Source organism: Phoca vitulina, unplaced genomic scaffold (assembly GCF_004348235.1).
Source record: "Phoca vitulina isolate PV1807 unplaced genomic scaffold, GSC_HSeal_1.0 scaffold2, whole genome shotgun sequence".
NCBI lineage: Eukaryota > Metazoa > Chordata > Mammalia > Carnivora > Phocidae > Phoca > Phoca vitulina.
In genome coordinates this window covers 51457156-51478417 of record NW_022589705.1, presented here as the reverse complement: position 1 = coordinate 51478417, position 21262 = coordinate 51457156, and the positions used below count along the sequence as shown (strand labels likewise).

At 40.5% G+C, this 21262-nt stretch overlaps 1 protein-coding gene across 2 annotated transcripts in view; it reads left to right on the top strand.

Moving 5' to 3' along the window:
* Nucleotides 1-21262, top strand: part of PATJ (PATJ crumbs cell polarity complex component) — a 346204-nt gene that overhangs the window by 294098 nt on the left and 30844 nt on the right. For both annotated transcript variants that reach the window (XM_032427605.1, XM_032427611.1), the window contains exons 35-38: nt 9236-9319; nt 14700-14893; nt 16864-17011; nt 18098-18184. In XM_032427605.1, coding sequence (XP_032283496.1) covers nt 9236-9319; nt 14700-14893; nt 16864-17011; nt 18098-18184 — 513 coding nt within the window. The remainder of the gene's footprint in view (nt 1-9235; nt 9320-14699; nt 14894-16863; nt 17012-18097; nt 18185-21262) is intronic.

The window sequence follows — 21262 nt, the reverse complement described above, 5'->3', positions numbered from 1 at the left end:
GGTTTATGTGTCCATAGCCAGGATCCCCACCGTACATTGCTGCCGTCCATTGTTTACGGGCTGGAAAATTCCTCTGGCAGACTTGATAGAGTCTGTAGGAGGTTAAAATTGATCATAAATTTTGTGCAGCTCTTTCCAGTTTCCTTGAATTCCAGCTGGCCAATTGACTTGCTTTGACCAAAATAGTGAAAGTGACATTGAATGACTTCCAAACCTTAGCCCCAAAGCCTTATGGTTTAGCTCTTGTCCTCCTGAAAGACTGCCACCTTGCAGACAAGTCTGGACAGGCCTCCCGGAGGATGACACACCTTGGAAAGAGCACATGGGGGGAGAGGGGTCTAGCTATCCTGGCTGAGGCCCCAGCCAACCTGACTACAAACTCATGTGAGCCCAACTGAGACAGCAGAGAACAAAACTTGCCCCCTGAACCCAGCCCAAATTGCCAGCCCATGGAATCATGGACAAACAAATGGTTAGTTTTTGTTTTAAGCCACTAAGTTTTGCAGCAAAAGATAACTAATAGAATAGCCAGTTACTACTCCCCCCCCCATCTCTTTCTGATCTCCCTCAGCCTGTGAGAGCTGAGATTCTTCTGGTCTGCCATTTAGAAGGAGGTCTAATTATTCTTAGGCAGGACCTAAGTATCTGCATAAAATCTCTGCTTTGCTTTGCACTCTATATGAGTTCACAAAGGTCTAAAATTTGAGAGGTGGAATGACTTTAGAAACCATGTATTTCAACTCTTTGCTTTACTGATAAGTGTCATGAAACAAGCAGTTAATGTAGAACCACTTGCAAAATCGGCCAGAGTTAGGAGAAAAATTAACTCCTTTCACTCCCAGTCTTGGGTCCTTCTGTTCTTCCACACCATACCGCCTCCCCCCCCCCTTTTTTCCCAAATCACATTCTAATTAAAATATAATGGGGAAGCTTGGTTGTTCGGTTTGCTTGGATTTCGTTTCGTTTTGTTTTCCCAAAGAATTTGGACACAAAGCATTTGGGACAGAAAAGCATCATGTTCTAAAGACACTCATCCCCTTACTTACATAAGTACAGTCAACTTTGTTCAGAGTAAAATATTCTTTCACAGTTTTAGCCCACACTTTTCTTTTGAAACTCTCTAACTGCAGTAGACATCACAAATCAGTAACTTAATACATCTCCGTATGTTTTTCAATGTAGAGGTCAACATCGTTTTGATTTGCACAGCACTGGACTGAGCATTTTACTACCCCCACTATATTATCACTCCTCATTGGTTTGGCCTTCCTGCTGAGAAAGTCGTCTACTCTATAGAAGACACATCTGTCTCATTTCTGGGCAGCAACAGCCTCAGAGGGGAGCTCTGTTAAATGATGTTTAGAAGGAGCATTACTCCTCTAAAGCCACAGATCTGAACCGTGGTTTCTTCCAGACGAAAAACAATGCCCATTTTATACACAATCTTTTTAATCCTTCTGTGGTCCTCATGGGTCTTTCTTATTAGGAGGGATTTTTCCCATAAAGCAGGGAAATAAGACATAACACTCTTCAGGGACCACTGGTAATATGTTTTCCCCCTAAATGTGAAATTTAATGTGAAATTTTTCTGTAGTTAAAATGTCCCTTAGGATTTTTTTTTTTTTTTTTGAGGAGAATGGGAGCGGGGTCTTTATGAGCATGGCAAAGATTGGGTTTAATTCTAGAGTGATCCAAATTAAGTAAAGCATGCCTGCAAGCAGTAAAATTAAGCCATATATACATGGTCCCTTATAGTAATATCTACAACATGATTCTTTATCAAAGTTTTTTTCTGAAATGCTTGTTGAAACAATCCACTGATATCTAGAAATTTAACCTATAAAATCTCATTCTGTGGAAAGAGTTCACCCACACAAGGGTGCTTACTGATATTCTGCTTACTGATATTCTTCCGTCCACAGGAGACCCGTAGTTACTTTTTCTACCACATGGCTTCTTTGAGGGTTCTGGGCCTATGGTGACAATAATAAAATTGCCTTTTGCTGATTTTTGGCGTGTTGATGAGTTGCTTTATCTACTTGTCAGTAGCTTGAACAGTAAAGAAAATGGTGGCGGATGGGCTGAAGTGTCTGATGACTTCGACTGTAAGGGTCCATTACTGTGTGTTGTGAAATTCTTGACCAGCAATGCAGAGTTTGAATCCCCTTGAAGAAAGTTGTGATTTTCGTGGGGCTCAGTGATAATTAAGTCCCTCACCCTTGGCTCTTTAAATTGCTCCTTGAGGGGTGGTTGGTTGGCTCAGTCGGCTGGTTAAGCATCCAACTCTTGATTTCAGCTCAGGTCGTGGTATCAGGGTGTGAGATTGAGCCCTGAGCTGGGCTCTGCACTCAGTGCAGAGTCTGCTTGGGATTTTCTCTCTCCCTCTGCGCCTCCCTCTCTCTAAAAAAAAATTGCTCTTTGAGCTAAAGTAAATCCTCTGGAAATTCACATGGATTTAACATCCATGTGTGATGGGCATTTTGGTTGTATATCACTAATATTTTGCCGTCAGAAGCTTGGTTGGGATTTAAAAAAAGAAAGAGAGAAAAACTTGGTTGGATTAGGGTAAGATTATGACATACCCTGCCAGCCACCTGTTTCTGGGTCATTTTGATGCCTTTTTCTATCCCAGCCAATTTCTTGATAATCATTTAACAAACATTTACTCAGTGCCTACTCTGGGCTCAGCACCAAAGAGGAGGTGAAAGGGTTCCACAGAGGCTAGGATGTAGTACAGGACCTAGATCCATGAAGAAGCTATTGTGATACTGTGATAAGTTCAGTAATACTAGGAAATACAGCAGTGACCCACAGGAAAGTTGATCAACCTTACCTGGGGTAGAGAGTCAGAGAAAGTTTCATAGAAGGGGTGGCACTTGGCTGGATCAAGTAGAATTTCATGAAACAAAAGAGGTAGCAGATAAGAGAGACCATGACCTTCAAGCCTTTGGTGCTTTTGTACTTTCCAAATATAGATATATAGCCTATCTCTATAAAAATACACAAGAAACTTAATACTATTTGTTTCTAATTAGGGAGATGGGGCTGAGGGACAGGGGCTACAGAGAAACTCTTCAGTGTATACTCTTTTGAGTATATGTATGTATATTATATGTATTATATATAATATATATATATTATATATATATATAATATATGTATATTATCTATATTTAAAAAATATTTTTTCTTTTAAGAATAGAGACAGTAAGGGGCACCTGGGTGGCTCAGTCAGTTAAAATCTGCTTTCAGGGGCACCTGGGTGACTCAGTTGGTTAAGTGACTGCCTTCGGCTCGGTTCATGATCCCGGAGTTCTGGGATCAAGTCCCACATCAGGCTCCCGGCTCAGTGGGGACCCTGCTTCTCCCTCTGACCCTCTCCCATCTCATGCTGTTTCTCTTTCTCTCTCAAATAAATAAATAAATAAATAAAATCTTTAAAAAATAATAATAAAAAATAAACTTCTGCCTTCGGCTCAGGTCATGATCCCGGGGTCCCAGGATCGAGCCCTGCTTCGGGCTCCCTGCTCAGAGTGGAGTCTGCCTCTCCCCCTCCCTCTGCCTGCCGCTTCCCCTGATTGTACGCACTCTCTCTCACTCTGTCAAATAAAGAAAAATCTTTAAAAAAAAAAAAGAAAAGAAAAGAATGGAGACTTTAAGACAGAGGTCCCTTAAACAATATGTTAAATTTACTAGCCAGCTACTTCTTCCTGGGTGTCTGTTTTTTTAATGTTATCCCTAATTAATGGAAATGTTTCAGAAATTGATGAGAGAGAAGTTTTTAAGCAGAAGACTTTTCCTATGTCTCTGAAATCCTGCCTGACCCTTCTGATTAGGGAAAGCGCAACATTTGAAAGATCCTCCAACTCACTGATGAAATTCTTCCCTGGCTCCAGAGTTGGCCAGGCAAATGAGTAATGTAGAGTGGCCAGAGCCTAATTGTTGGTCTTGTCTCAGGCAGTAAATAAACAGACCATCTTACTTAAATTTATCTTGTCCCAGTGAAAATTACAACTACCAAGAGGAAATTAGTTTTTTGTTATATGTCAGTCTTGGTCATCTGTAAATGATTCTTAAGTCTTCCATTAGGAGGAATTAATCTGGTTTTTTGGACCGAACAACTTTTTATTTCAAACATCAGTGCATCCCTTGTATATATTTGCTCCTGTAGAAAAAAATCATTCAGTGAATAATCTGGGTACACAGAAAGAGGTTGGAAAAAAAAGAAAGGAAGGAAGGAAGGAAAGAGACAAGAATAACAAACAGAATTAAGAGCGAGACTCCATGTTGGATTGGGGAGAGGGCTTACCCATCGTGCTTTGTGTAGTGCAAACCCTAACCAGGTACCAGAACTAGCAAGTGAGGTCCATAGATCATCACCCCACCTCATTGGGCTTCAATTTTCACTTCCACAGTTGTCTTTTTGTTCACTCTCTATAAAATGATCAGCTCATGCCCTCAAGGTTTTTGCTATGGAGTTGAGGAGACAATAATTCAATAGAATTGATGCCATATGGAAAATCCCAAGTTAGCTCTTATACAAGTGCAAAATAAAATATTCAAAACAGATGAGACGCTTGCAGTAGTGGTAGGAACACAGGCTTTGGTATTAAACAGTCCCAAGTTGGAATTTGATCTTTCCTACTTAGAAGCTGCAAAGACCTGGTCAAGTCTGAATCCTTCTGAGCCTCCATACCCCCAGTTGTAAATGAGACTAATAATACTGCACTTGCTTCCTTGTTATGAGGATTGAAAGGCACGAATGGGAAGCGTGCAGCAACTTTGGCACAGAGGCATTAAATATAATGAGATGTTCTCACTTCTTACTATGTGCTGGCATTGTGCATAAAGCTTTATGTGTAGATAATATTGTTAAAACCATAAAAACATGAGGAAGCTAAGGCCTGGAGAGGTTAATAGTATTCCCAAAGCCCATGGCCAGAAGTAGCAGGGCCAGGCTTTGGACTAAGAAATCTGACTCCGGAGACCTAGCTCAGAAGCATTTGTCTCTAGAGCCTCTCCTCAGTGTAAGCCGGCAACCCACCCACAGGGAAATGATTGATACCCTGCCTCTGGAATAGATGAGTTTTAGAAGAAGTCATTGCTATTGGTAGACAGAGTCACTGAGGTATTCTAGGGGGAAGGAATGTTATTTAAATAACGCAGAGATAGGGGTGGGAGAGAAGCCACTCAGCCGTGCCAACAAGCAGTTTTGCATGAATAGCTCAAGAGCATCAACATTTAAGAGGATATACAATGAGGAGATAAGAATCATATGTATAATCGACTCCAGATTTTTTATTTAAAACAATAAAGGGCAGTCTTTCATTAATGACCCATTATTTCATCTAATCACAATTGTTTCAAAGTAGAAAGAAAATTTTAATGTTGCCTTGTCAAATAGCTGCCTAAAATATCTCAATGCAGTATCTTTTTTTTTATTATTCTGTCCTACCTTATGAATCATGTAAGTTTTGAAAAATAAATCCATTTTTCTTTTCAATTCACCAGCCTACATTTCTAAAAATTGGGTTTTTTTTTTTTTAAGATTTTATTTATTTATTTGACAGAGAGAGAGACACACAGAGAGGGGGGACATAAGCAGGGGGAGTGGGAGAGGGAGAAGCAGGCTTCCCGCCAAGCAGGGAGCCCGATGTGGGGCTCGATCCCAGGACCCTGGGATCATGACCTGAGCCGAAGGCAGACGCTTAACAACTGAGCCACCCAGGCGCCCCAACCAGCCTACATTTCTAATTTAGCTGCTGGCCCCCACTTCTCACCTCTACACCCCCAGTTAATGCAGCTGTCCAGAACCATAATCTCACAGCACACTTTCAGCACACAGGGCACATGGTAAGAAATGTGACTTTTTTCTATTGCTAGGTCAGTGTGTCTCATGTTTTCTTGTATTTTCACTGATAACTTTAAGAGAAATCACAGCAGTAGTCAAGGAAAGGAATAAATGGGGAGTATTTCCACACAGACTCGTGGACTAAACATATCATTGGCCATGAGTTTGGCATTTGAGAAACAGTGTATTTCTTTTTTTTTTTTTTTTTAAGATTTTATTTATTTGAGAGAGTGAGTGAGAGAGCGAGCACAAACTGGGAGGGAGGGAAAGGGAGAGGGAGAAGCAGAAGCCTCACTGAGCAGGGAGCCCAACACGGGGCTCGATCCCAGGACCCTGAGATCATGACCTGAGCCAAAGGCAGGTGCTCAACCAACTGAGCCACCCAGGCGCCCCAATAGTCTATTTCTTTTATGTATCAGAGTTCACTAAACACCCAGAAAGTATTGAAGAGTTTTGGATTCCAGCTACTTTTATGAAATAAAAACTCCATTGGATCTTTTTCTTCCTTTTAAGTATAAATGAAGAGAAGTTTCCCATTTGACTTTTGTAATGTTGCAAGATTTAAATGAGTTTAGGCTGAAAGTTTAACGCTATAAAAACTATGTGTAGTAGGAGTTCAATCTGATTCCCCCAGTCCAGTGAAGATGGGGTGTTTGCCCTCCAAACTTGGAAAACCAGCATAACGTGGGGTATTACCGGAAGCTTGCATTAGTTTCTCCCTGCACTAGTTTCATAAAAGTGGCCCTTGGTGTCGTCTTGGCAGTGTTGTTGGGATCGCCTGAAGCCACTGACCCAGCACGTTTCCACAAAACCATTCCCCTGAAACAGTTCAGAGAAACCAACTCTTGGCAGTGTAGATGCTCCGTGGGTGTGAAAATTTCCTAAGTCAGAGTTAAAACAAAGAATGGTCTAAAATTTGTTGCTGATACAGAATCCACAGTGCAAAATGGATTAAGGAACCTTTCCTGGCTCCTGGGAGCTGCCTCTCTAACTGCTATAATAAAGAATGTTTTCAGAATTGTGTGGTAGTAAAATGAAAGTGCTTAATATTGTAAAGGTATTTGGAATCCAGTTGGGTCATCTGGTTGTAGAACCTCTTAATATTCTTGTGTATTGCTTCTCTACTCCAGAATTTGTATACAAACCTTTTTTTTTTTTTTTTTTAAGAAAGTAGATTTGAGGGGCGCCTGGGTGGCTCAGTCGGTTAAGTGTCTGCCTTCGGACTGGGTCATGATCCCAGGGTCCTGGGATCGAGCCCCGCATCGGGCTCCCTGCTCTGTGGGAAGCCTGCTTCTCCCTCTGCCTCTGCCCCTCCCCCTGTTTGTGCTCTCGCTCTCTCAAATAAATTAAAAAAAAAAAAAAAAAGATTTGGTTTGGGTCTTTTTTTCCTATCTTGTTATATTTTTGCAAGAAATATTTCTTTATGTTGACTTCTTGTCAATTCTGATTCTGAGGCTCCATATTTCTGGACTAAGGCAGAATCAACCTCAGTCATTTTGGAGGCCCTTTAAACTCTCAGAGTTCTGGTTTCTTTACAAAGCTCCCAGACATCACTGGTAGGCCCCTGGTCATTATCACCAGTCCTCCTGGTAATCAGCAAGCCCTTTCTTACCCAGGTCTTCATGATCACAAGTCAAGAAATCCTGCTGGCTTCCAAGCCCCAATGCTTGGGACACAGGACTTCTTTCAGGGTGGAATCCGTTATGCCTAGAGTCTGCTTGCAGGGTCTTACAACCAGCGTGTGTGCTGGGGGGTGGTGGGGAATGGGGTGACACTGGGCAGTGCAGGGCTCAAATCCTCACTTCCCATAAGACCCACAGGTCTCTTTCTAATCTCCATCAGAAACTCTTTTCTGAGGTGCCTGGGTGGCTCAGTCGTTAAGCGTCTGCCTTCGGCTCAGGTCATGATCTCAGGGTCCTGGGATCGAGCCCCGCATCGGGCTCCCTGCTCAGCGGGGAGCCTGCTTCTCCTTCTCCCCTCTACCTGCTGCTCCTCCTGTGTGTGCTTTCTCTCTTTCAAATAAATAAATAAAATCTTAAAAAAAAAAAAAAAGCAGCAGCTCTTTTCCTCTCCCAGCAGCCCTCTAATAAGACACCTGGCATGATCTTTCCAGCATTGTTTTTTCAATGCCCCTCAGTTTGATAAACACCAGAAAGAACCAATGACTTCTGGCTCAGTTTCCAGCTCCATAAAAATCCCCTGCTTGTGGGGTGTCTGCGTGGCGCAGCTGGTTTAGCATCCAGCTCTTGATGTCGGCTCAGGTCATGACCCCATCAGTGTTGTCAGATCAAGCCCTGTGTGGGGCTCTGTGCTCAGCACAGAGTCTGCTTCAGATTCCCTCTCCCACTCCCTCTGCCCGTGCCACTCATGCTCGTGCGTGCTCTCTCCCAAATAAATAAATAAATCTTTTTAAAAATCCCCTGTTTGCTCAACATGAGGGTGAAAAGTTATGTGAACATATTCAATTGAATATTTTTCAAAACAGTCTCACCAAAACCCGTATACATATAATATCAGTATTTGGGTATATAGGTGTAAAATGTCTGCAGGGATCCCTAGGAAACTGTTGATGGTGATTGTCTCTGGGGAATGGGACTGAGGGGCCAGCAAGGGAGGCGGTCTCTTCTGTGGTTCACTACACCCTGTGGTTTTGATTGAGTCCTTTACATGGGTTATTTTTATGATAATAAAAAATGTAAGGTTATTAATTTGAAAAGATAGGAATCTTTTAAATTCACTAACCATGATATGCTTTCTTCAGCTTACGCTTACCTACTTAGGTATTGTCCTGATTTTATGGCTCAGAAGGCTCGGTTCAGGGGCTAATTTGCCCAGGGTTACACAAGGGCAGGTCAGAATTTGAACCCACAGCTGTCTTACACTTAGGTTCATGAACAGCCTTTCCCCTCCTCCATGCTTCATCTTCCAGGGTCATTTCATTCCACTTCAGTTCTTTCTTTCATTGCCCAAGTAATGAGGCCTGACAGACCCCCTGCATCAGGCCACACATCTATGCCAAATCCTTGAATACTAATAAATACCTGAAACCATGTTTCAAAATATACCATAAAATGTAAGTAAGAATGACGCATAGTTCACCTCAAGTTCATACACAGCAGCAATGTACAGGTTAACAGTAAAACACATGGGGGAAGTTTAACTTGAAATATTAGGCAAAGCCAGTCGAATGAAATAATAAACCTAGGAAAAATTAATTATACCTCTGAATATATCATAACCCCATGTTTTGTGTTTACTTTTAGGTCAAATAAAATAGGACATTATTAGCAAAGAGCAAATTATGGGTTGCTGCCTATGGTTTGGTTGTTTTTGTAAGGAAGCATTTATGGTTGTTGGAAATTAATAAGAATTTGTTTTTTATAGGATGCTATAGTTATACACGAAGTCTACGAAGAAGGAGCAGCAGCCAGAGATGGAAGACTTTGGGCTGGTGACCAGATATTAGAGGTATAGGACTATGAATTTTATTAATACTAACAAACACGGGCGCCTGGGTGGCTCAGTCAGTTAAGTGTCCGACTCTTGATTTTTGCTCAGGTCATGATCTCAGGGTTGAGATCCAGCCCCACATCCACTGAGCATGAAGCCTGCTCCTGCTTAAGATTCTCTCTCTGTCCCTCCCAGCCTTCTTGAATGAATGAATGAATGAATGAATGTTTTTAAAAATATACTAGCAAATACAATTCCTTTACTGACCTTGATCCACAAAGTCTGTTTACTCACTGCCTTGTACTTAACTATAGCCTCACTTCTCTCCCATTTAGCAAAACATGTACCTTACTTTTTTCTTTTTTTAATGTACTTTGAATAACTGTCATCAGAATCATGGCAGATTATCTAAATCTGTGAAAACTTTTTTTAAAATGAAGTTTTATAGTTCTAATAGTTCTATCATCTTCATAGCAAGTGAGAGGGTATAGTATTGCATTTGACTTTTTGGCCCCCCCATTGTACCTGTCTAAATTTGCTCCTAAAAACCCAGGCATACAGACACATACGCATAAACATGCACACCTGATGTTTTTAAAGCCTTTCATTGCCGTTTTAAGTATTGTTTTCTTATTCCTAATAAATCTTTAAGTAAAGTGGAGGTTCATGCCTTTCTGCTTTTGTTTTCTAGTTGATGAAAATGTGGGATCTTCTCCTTTTAGGTGGTATATGTGAAATGGCTAGCTTGCCTCTTTCAAATGGACTCTCAATTAACAAAGGTGTTAAAGCCTTTAAAAAAAATGCCAAGGTAGGCAGTGTCTGAACTAGGGAACGGATGAATGGCAGGTCAATGCCAGGCATTCTGGTAGGTGGAACGAAAGAGCTTTTTTGATGGTGTGAAACCTTTAGGCAACATTTATTTCTTTCATTGGATGAATTTAATTGAATAGTTAACATTTTATGGTGGGCATGTGCATTTTTGCTTTGCAACTTTAATATAACACATTATGAATGACATCATAGAATTTTATTTTCCCTTTGGTGGTTCAAGTCTGCCTCCCAAGATGAAACCACAGATATAATTAAGAGCGGAAAATATAGGCAAGAAGGAGTTAAAGGAGAGGCCAGGCTCATTGCAAATTAAATTCGGGGTTTCTCTGCAGAGTTTTACTGTGCTTCATCATTGGATTAGGACAAATTCCCAGTACATTCATTAAGGCACAAGTGTATGAGGTTAGAAAAATAAGCGAGACCTCTTTGGGAATTGGCTTGACTGCTTTAGCATACAACACCATTTTTTAGTGGTCAGAAGTTTTGAGGGTTTTTTTTCCCTCCCTAGGTTTTCTAATTAACTGGTGTTATCATAATTGGCTCTGTAAAATAAATAGATTGAATATTCAAGAGTACAGATGCATACACGCCTAGATACTTAGGTGATCTGTAAGCCCACGAATTATTCTATAATGGTCACTTGAAACTAAATCTAATATGTGCATTTCTTTGATTATGGTGATGGTTGCATAGGTTTAAATCATATAAATTCACACTATAAATTGTATACTTTAAATATAGTTTATTTCAAGGGCGCCTGGGTAGCTCAGATGGTTAAGCGTCTGCCTTCAGCTCAGGTCATGATCCCAGGGTCCTGGGATCGAGTCCTGCATCAGGCTCCCTGCTCAGCGGGGAGCCTTTTTGTCCCTCTGCCTCTCTCTGTCTCTTATGAATAAATAAAGTCTTTAAAATTATTTATTTATATATATATATATAAATATATATAAATATAATTTTATATAAATATATAATATATATTTATATATGTATTATATATATTTATAAATATAGTTTATTTCATAACAATTATACCTCAATAAAAAACTTTTTAAAACTGTATCTGTTTGTATTGGATAGACCTCCACTGTAGCTGCTGTCTTCCATATAGTATATTCACGTACAAGCGAACACTCAGGACAGGTTAACATGAAGAAAGCAATTAAGTAGAAGGAGAAATTGAAAACTCAAACCATTTCCTGGCATCCAGCTGAATTACATTACTCAATATGGACGGATGGTCTACACTTCTCATTAAAGATGACCAGGACATAATGTAACATTGTGTGTCAACTAAAAAGTTATTTTTTTTAATTGGTCAGGACAAGCTGTTCTTTTACCCCGTGCAGTATCTAGTCCACAAGAGCATATACTGTGTTTAGTTAAGAAATAGCTGTTTGGTCAAGTAACATGTTTCCTTTCTAAGCAGCTTCGGCCCCTCATTCGGACTTGTTCCAGTTGCGGCCGATGTGTATAGATGCATAATGATGCATAGTCAGCCTGTGGCCTGCAGGTTTGCCTTAAGAAGGCAGGCCAGCTTTGATGGTATATTTCAAGACCATGAAACCAGAGAATTCTACACCAGTGCTTCCCAGACAATGGCCTTTCTGCTTATAAGAGTTCTCTGCATTGGCAGCTGGCCTTTCATGGTTTTAATTCTATCCTCATGTTAAAATTAGGACAAGCCATGGGGCACCTGGCTGGCTCAAGTCAGTAGAGCGCACGACTCTTATCTTGGGGCTGTGGGTTCCAGCCCCATGTTGAGCGTAGAGATTACTTAAAAAAAAAAAAAGAAAAAATTGGGACAAGGCAGATTTTGCTCACAAAGATTTCAAAGATAGAGTCCAGTAATGTCTTAGCATGGCAAGATTAACAATTCTATAATTAGCATGGACTGCCTTCTTTCTGATTCTGCTTTTCAAGTCAGTCCCTTGGGGCACCTGGGTGGCTCAGTCAGTTAAGTGTCAGGCTTGATTTCGGCTCAGGTCATGATCTCAGGGTTGTGAGGTCGAACCCTGTGTTGGATTCTTTCTTTCCTTCTCCCTCTGCCTTTCCCCACCGCCCCATGCACACGCACGTTCGCTCTATCTTTCTAAAACAAAGTCCCTCATCTAACCCTACCCCCACCTCCATTATCCTCTTCTATGTTTGTGCAAGTGGGAGCAGAAAGAGTAGAGGGCTAATGCCTGGTTTTCCCCGTGAACTAAAATAGCGAGGAACTACTGTGTAGTTTGGTTATTCTTTCCTTCTAAAGCAGTGGTTCACGCACTTCCTTGTCCTACCCAAGAGATGTGATACACTCCCATTGACAACTGGGGCCTCCTTTGGCTCTTTGTCTCAAATAGGGAGCCCTGCTATTACCACCCCGACAGTCAATGCTCTAAATAATGCATGTAGTGCTTCTGTAAGGCACTTAAGGTAATACATCACGCCACAGTATTCGAGCTACACAGCAATATTTCTCTTATGATTACTGGTGCATTTAGTGGTGCCTTTTGATAAGCGGAGGAAATGAAAACTATGAACTTGGAGCAGATCACTTGGATTTGAGCAGGCATCTTCATGCTGGAATTTAGTATAAATTGCTTTTATAATATTAGTTTCGTGACAGTGCTTTTTATTGAAAGTATAATTGTTAGGGCCTTTCAAAAGCTATTTTAGAGGCTTAAGAGAATTTGCCTTCAGTCCGTAGAAGTAACTGTGTTGCAGTGGAGTGTAACAGAAGTGGTCTTGTGTGCCATCTATTGGAATACGGGGAAAATAATCAGCTCACACCACATTTTCCAGAGACACTGTTTTCCCCTTTGTTCTATGGATATACTTCTCAAACAATGAGAATGCAGCATGGGCCCGAAGTAACAGTGGATGCTGGACACTGTGTGAGAACACAAACCCAAGATATACCAGAAAAGAAAAAGAAAAAAAAAAAAACAGCTTGAAAATCAGGCTTTTAAAACATTTTTCTGGATCATAGAATCAGCTTTAAAAAAGAATAGCTCAGGGGCGCCTGGGTGACTCAGTTGTTGGGTGTCTGCCTTCAGCTCAGGTCATGATCCCAGGGTCCTGGGATCGAGCCCCACATCAGGCTCCCGGCTCAGCGGGAAGCCTGCTTCTCCCTTTCCCCCTGCTTGTGTTCCCTCTTTCACTGTGTCTCTCTCTGTCAAATAAATGAATAAAATCTTTAAAAATAATAATAATAATAGCTCAAAACTCACCTTCTCCAGGAAGGACTCATTGCTCTCTTCTCCCTTCTAACTACTCTTCATGCCATGAGTCATTCATCTCTGGAATGTTAGAATTGGGGAAGCCTGAGACCAGTCCCTCACAGGACAGATGAAGGAATGGAGGACCAGAGATAAGCCTGACCTACCCAGAACACACAGGGATGGACTAGAACATGGAGTAGAACCGGCATCGTGAGGGAACTCTTCCATTCTGTCATCCTCCCTGGCCATGACCTGGGCCTATTCTTCCTTTTGGCTTGTTTCCTAGCTGTGACCTTGAGGGAGTGACCCATGACTCCCTTCCTTTGAGTCCTCTGCCATTCTGCTCCTCAATTTCTCCCTTGTGTTAAATCCACTAATCCACAGCACTACTTGACTCTCTCTGTGGCAGGGGGCTCCAGGAACTCATTCTGAGAGGAAGTTGAAGCAGAATGGTATAGAGACTGAGGGTGGGAAGACAGTCTGAGTTCAAACTGTGACTCCTCCATGGGCTCGCTGTGTAACCTTGGTCAAGTCTCTTAGCCTCTCCATGGCTTACTTTCCTCGTCTGTAAAATGGTAATGGGACCTATTTCAGAGAGTTAGTATAAGGATTAAATGAGTAAATATTTGTAAAGGGTTGATTCACAAGCATTACACAAACATTTGTTAAGTTAAAAAAAAAAATAAGTTGGCTCTGATCTCCGTTTAGCAGATGAGGAAACGGAGGCTGACAAGAGGTTATGCGGCTTGTCCAAATTCACATGATTTGCCAGAAGCAGAGCCATGGCTTTACTCACTGCTGTTTCCAGTATAGTTTGCCTCTCACTCATGGTCCTATTTGTGCTCACTTGGATCCAGGTTCAGAAGAGTGTACTTCAAGGGGTTTTTGACACAGTTGAAAACCTCTCATTTCCTTCCCACTTACTGTAAAGTAGTTGTGATGTTTGCAATAAAGAGTGAGGATGTCAAATTCAGTAAGCAGACTGAGTCTAAAAATGCTGACCAAACACTAGTGTTCATTTCCCTTTTGACCTCAGTTAAATGAAGCCAGTCAGCCCCTTCCACCCCTCCTGCTCCCTCTCGCCCTCCCTCCCCAACCATGTTGATCCCATAGTAAAGTTCACAGCTATGCAAAATTGCATTATTGTGTGTACTAAGCTTTTTGGGGGTTGGGGGCAGTATAAGGGTTAACCTCCCTTATACATGAAGCAGTTACTACTACTAGTAGTCACTGCCTGTGTGCCTCAGGAATGGCTGGAAATTTCTAGAGGTTTTTTCCACTGGTTGGCTTAAGGAGCTCAGCAGATAGAGCAGGCTTAGAGGCCTCTGCTGTCAGCAGCCCATCTCGGATGCCCGATGTTCCAGGTTAATGGGATTGACCTGAGGAGCGCCAGCCACGAAGAAGCCATCACAGCCCTGAGGCAGACCCCCCAGAAGGTGCGACTGGTCGTGTATAGAGATGAGGCACACTACAGGGATGAGGAGAACTTGGAAGTTTTCCCGGTGGATCTGCAGAAAAAGGCTGGCCGAGGACTGGGTCTGAGCATCGTTGGGAAGCGGTAAGGAAATACACACAAGTTAGGACAGATTGGCCTGTCCCTCCAGAGCCCTAGGGAGCCTATGAACACCAGCAGATAAGGTCTTGTGTAAACTAATGATATGGTTTCTAAAATTAAACTATTTATAAATATTAGAGTGACCTAGATCATGTTTCTGAGCAAGATCTTAACCAAGAAAAAGTGTTGTATGAAGATAGAACTCAAAGCCCAATCAACCCAGACTGTATTTGTTCCCATATAGAATAAGAACAGAGTCGAAAAGGTTTTTTCACCTTGGAGTCCCTGAGATCTGAGGCTTGCAGGGGTGAATTAAACAGCTAATGTCAAGAGCTAGGTTTATACAGCGTTGGGTTAAGAAAATTGCTCTGCCGGGGCCCCTGGGTGGCTCAGTTGTTAAGCGTCTGCCTTTGGCTCAGGTCATGATCTCAGGGTCCTGGGATCGGGTCCTGGGATCGAGCCCTGCATCGGGCTCCCTGCTCAGCAGGAAGCCTGCTTCTCCCACCCCCACTCCCCCTGCTTGTGTTCCCTCTCTCGGTATGTCTCTCTCTCTCAAATAAATAAATAAAATTTTGTAAAAACAAAAAAAAAAGAAAATTGCTCTACCACGGAGTACCATGTGAATTTCATGCTTATGTTAACTACAACTAGTTGGTGAGTTTCAAAACTTAGCTGAGTAGATGTAGTTGAGCGACAGTTGCAAATTTTTCATGACAGTAGTTTTCATTAAGAAAGATGTCCCCAAAAGAATAACTTGCAACAAAAATGTAGGTAGATCCTTTTGGCTAGGCTTTTCTTTTGAAGTCTATGCTGCTTACCCATATGATGGGCATTATAGAATAACAGTAGTAGATTAGAAAAGTAAGTAATATCTTGAAACTGCAATTCCAGCTCCCATGGTTTACTGGTTTTCAATATTTAGTGTGTATTTATTCCAACAGGGCTGCAAGGTTTCCAGGTGACACCCCAATACGGTCCTAAATGGTTATCAACCATCTTCTTAGGAAGAAGTGAAGTTGGTTTTTTATATGTTATGTCCTGTGCCCTCACAGACCTCTGATGGCTAGCCTACTGCTTTTTTCCAGCTGTCCAAACTGTTATTAAAATAAAAATATTGGAGACAGTTTTTGAGAGCATGGATTTTGTGCCAAGTACTGTGCTGTCGTGCTCTCATCCTTCAGCACCATTAAATCATCACTGTGAAAATGCATTATAAATCACAAAAGCTGGGACTCCTATTTCTAAACAAACTCAATGCACACCTGGGTGCAGCGCACCTGACAGAGCCCAAGTTGAAATTTGCTTGCTGGTTGTGACACATACATATGCCTGGGGAGATTCCACTTAGAGGAATGGTTTTTTCTTTATGGTTTCCTACTGGATTGATAAAACAGTCTTCATACAACACTAGTATTTCAGATTGAGTTGTAAGGAACATTCACGTCCCTGAGCCCAGAAAGTTCCATCGTGAAGGGTCAGGTGTATAAGCTGTCACGATTCATAATTCTTTGACTTAGCAATTCCACAACTAGAATATTCTAATGGTATGCTTGTAGATATGGTATCCATTGCACATTGTTTGCAATAGCTAGTGAATGACAATAACCTGTATATTTTTTATCAACAGTTTACTCATCATGAAAATAAGGAACATCTGTAGATTAGTATACCACCTTAAAAAACAAGTGATCCATTTCATTTCGCTAAGATTGTCCTCTTGCAGAAATGATGCCCTTGGGCCAATAAAAATGAATATTACAGTAGGCAACATAAATAGGTCTAAACTATTTAAAGGGCAAGCACTCTGAGGTTTATCATTTTGGAAGTTAGTGGATATTATTGGATGAGATGGCTTTGTAGGACCTCTATTCCAAGCTTCAGGATTTAGTGAAACTGTATAGAATGTCAATAATCTCAGATTTACTCAGAAATACTAAATTGTGCCATTACCCGCTGCTTTGTGGTATTCACAGAAATGGAAGTGGAGTGTTTATTTCTGACATCGTGAAAGGTGGAGCTGCAGACCTTGATAGGAGATTGATTCAGGGAGATCAGATCTTATCTGTGAATGGGGAGGACATGAGAAATGCTTCACAAGAGACAGTGGCCACTGTCCTCAAGGTGAGTCCTCAGGCTGCTCTCTGCCTGAAGTCCACAGGGAGCCGTTCTAATCGAGCTTGGTTATAAATGGGTTAGACTTTATGCTAACTCTAGTTTTCACTAGAGAGCTAATCTCGGATTATTTTAACCCATCATATATAGCTTTACAAGAAAGCTGCTAGATTTACTATCAGGATCAGGATTGACAGAGAAACCTCTTTGGGGACCTCCCAAGCTAGTTTTTATCCTTGTGAGAAACCAAGTACCCACAGTTACCCTCTGAATGCATTAGATGGGATAAGTTCTCCTGGAATCAAAAAATTCATCCTTTTCTCTAAAGCTGTATTGTCATGAATTTACCAAATCCAGCTTTTATTGCTTGAGGGACCATTGAAGATTATCTAGACCAATTCCTCTATTTCACAAATGAAGTTTGAAAAAGTAAAGCAGCATGTCCAAGATGAAAAGGATCTACTTGAGTGGTTTTCCCACCACCCAAGCCGTTTCTCACTGAAGTTGTTAGAGAGGCTACGTTCAGAATTCCCTTCCAAGTGTCTCTGCCACATGGATGCTACCTCCCTTGGGGGAAACTGATTAATAAAAATTCTTGTAAATTTCCATTCAACTATAATCAGCTGCATCTTACACAGTTTCACAAATAGCTGTGGAAGCTTTTGCAAAGACAAATGAACCTCGTTTATTTTAAAATCCTGATTTCCTAGTATAGTCAGTTATGACTTATGAGAGAATTTATTTGTAAATTATCTCTATGTTTGATTTTTCTGTCCCCCGTTCACCACTTTTTCTTAATTATTTCACTGCTCATGAATACTTTAATCGGAAGGGAAAAGGAAGAGGTGAATTGAAATGTAATACTTTTACCATGTTTAAAGAAGTCATGAAGTCATGAGATGAATACCATGGAGTTGATGAGTTTTTGTTATTTTGTGTGATTTTTTTTTTTTTTTTTTTTGATTACTGAATTTTCCTTTTCCCTCTTGCTTTCATCACCCGTTTACAATTCTTGGTGCGGAGATGAGGGGAAGCTCTGCCATGATAATTTAGAAGTTAAATGCTGTTTTTCACCTCTTTTCTTGTCTTCCCAAGTGTGCACAGGGGCTGGTGCAGCTAGAGATTGGAAGACTCCGAGCTGGTTCCTGGACCTCCTCAAGGAAGACCTCACAGAATAGTCAGGTTGTTGCTGGCTTCCCATCAGACTGACTCACTCACCCATCCCCACTGGGAGAAAGCTCCCCATTTCATAAATGATTGGAATAATGTGTACTAGACAGCATATTCACAACACCATGTTCAGTGCATTTTAATATGTTTGAAATAAAAATGAAAGGTGGGATGGAAATTCGTTAATATTCATTAATCCCTAGATTTTTCTCTCCTTTATCGCCTGCCAGTATTTCCTTAGAACCACTTTTCTCGTCCACTAGTAGCTCTGTATTGCCTATGCATGCATGTACACAGCTGTGTTTATTTAAAAAAAAAAGAAAGAAGCAACATCTGGTGGCAATTTGACCCTCATTAGCACAACATTGTTCTATTCATTCAATTAAATATTGCTATAAAGTTAACTTGTGAATAGCCACTCACACATGCTGAGGGCAATTAATGGCATATTCCTAAGAGAGCCAAGTGTGGGGGGTTCTCTGAGAGGGAGGCCTTAATGGGTGATACTTTGTAGGTTAGCAAACATCTTACGTTTATTTGCAAGGCTGATGTAAGTGCCACTTTTTTTTTTAACGAAGTATATTTCAAAGTTTGGGTTTTTTGTTTTGTTTTTATGATAATGCTGACAAAATCAAGATGGTAGACTATATGTTTGTCCCATTTGGTACATAATGAAGCTGTAGAAACTTAACATGTGACCTCCATCTCCTTTGTGGGTTATTTATGGGCCTTTGTCTTGAGGTTAAAACCATGAGTTTTGGTCCCCTCGCTAGTTGCCTTAGACTTAAAGCCTCTCCAAGGCTTTTGTTCACAAGTCGTTCTGAGTTTGTGGTTAGCACACAGGTGCTTCTGGGATGCTCTGAACTGCCTCCTTTGCTTCACTGGTATTAGAAAATGGGTAAAGAAAAATACCATTGTTCAGCTAGGATCGCAGACTAGCTATCTTAGAGAATCTTCAAAACAGTGAAACCCAATAAACATCACGTTAAGTTTTAGAATATATTTTCTCTTTTCATTTCTGGCCTATGCAATGAGCAGCAAATATCATGTGTACTAAGACACGGTGCTGAAGGGGGACTCCAGGAGTAAATGGTTGATAATGATTCTGAGCAGACTTGTATCAACAGTGGGAATTTCAGATGCAAAAATAGTTGTCTCAGAGCTTCTTCCTTAGTGGAAGATTCACTTGTTGAGTGATTTCACTAAAGCCTTGTTGTATGCAGGTTAGAATTCAGACTGAACAATACTGGGGATAAAATTTTTCTTCCTTGCAGAATATGGGAGGATGCCACAGAGGAGACTCCCATCGGATCTCACTGCAAAAGGAGTTTGATAGGTTGAAAAGAGGGAGAAGGCATCCCAGACAGATGGAATAGCATATGCAAAAGCACAAAGGGATACAAAGAATTCCAATGTTTTAAGAAAAGTTTGAGTTATATGCAAACAATGAATCATGGAACACTACATCAAAAACTGATGATGTAATGTATGGTGATTAACATAACATAATAAAACAAAATTTAAAAAAAAGAAAAGTTTGAAGGATGAGGTAGTAGGTAGAACTAGATTTCTGTCATTGAAGAACATGTATAAGAACATCTTAGTGATTAATAAAGTTCACACTTAGGTTAAATACAGAGCTAACAAATTTAGAAGCTCGATTATTAAATGTCAATAAAACTATCATCACCATTTAGCTCATCTATAAATGTGAGCTGTCCTATTTTAGAAACCTAAGACAAAGTATCAGACACTTTTATCTAACCTTCCTGCACAGAATTTTTAACCTTAGGGGGTAGAAGTTTAATTCAATTTTAAGAAAAACAGTAAATATGTTTTATCCTTACTTTGTCCTTAAAATTTTGGCTGAGATGATAACGAGAGTCTGCAGTGATACTTGGCTAATTAAAAGAAGGCTCATAGCTGGCCGTGAAAAGGAAATGTCCTCCATTATCACGAGCTGAAGACCAGCCCATGACCCGACTGGAGAAAAAGAAAATCCCATTCCCAGACATTTCCACCTTCAGACCCTCTAGGGGCACAGATTTCTTTCTGGGCAGTTATAAGATGGGGAGATAAATGTCTTCTTCCGAGGGCCAAGGAGAATTATAATTTGTTAGACTTGGCCTAGGGAAAGTGGGTTCACTAAGATAGATCTATTCTTGGGGCCACCAAGCCTCTTTTTTTAAAAAGTCTTTTCCCACCAACCAGAAAAGAGTGCCTTTACCCTTCAAAGGACGGTGTGTCATGGAAAAGCACTTGAGAAATCTTTTCCTCAGATAACTGAGGGAACACTTCCAGGCATAGTTCATATTTATAAAGGCCGTGGCAAACACATTGTTCTAAGATTTTTTTAGGCAAAAGTTATAATATGCTATACTCCCTCAATTCTGAATATTATTATAGCACTATTGATTTAAATCATATCCTTTCAGGAAAAATATAGAAAACACTCCTTTAAATATATATATCCATTGTGAAGTATATGATGTCTGTCACTTACTTTGAAATGAATTTTTAAACATTGATGAACAGATGAATGGATATGTGAGAAAGAAAATACAGCAAAGTATTGATTGTGGAATCTAAGTGGCATGCATATGAGTGTCTACTATATAATTCACCTTTTCTGTACATTTGAATGTTTTCATATTTAAGGAATTAAAATATTAAACAACTTGCATCATAGAACTAAGGAAATGGGTCAAATTATAATTTATCAGATTATAATTGTGATCTTAGGTTTAGCTTAAAATTTTGAGGCAATTAGGCATAACCTTGATAATTTAGTAGAAGACATTCTTTATTCATTATTGGTTACTTTTTGGGTGGGGAGGGTTTACATTATTTTCTGCATTGGAAAGGTCCTCCACTGTGTATATGATTCTCATCGAATAGCTACTAGCCGTACATGACTATACAATGTAGACCTCAAATATTTATTTGAATGAATAAAAGGACATAATGGAAGTAGATTGGGCTCCATTACCACTGACTCCAGGAAAATCTTGGAGAAAAAAAATTTAACCCATTCCTAAAACAATATATTCCCTTGATATTTGCTGCTTTCTCCTATAACTGAGGAGAAAG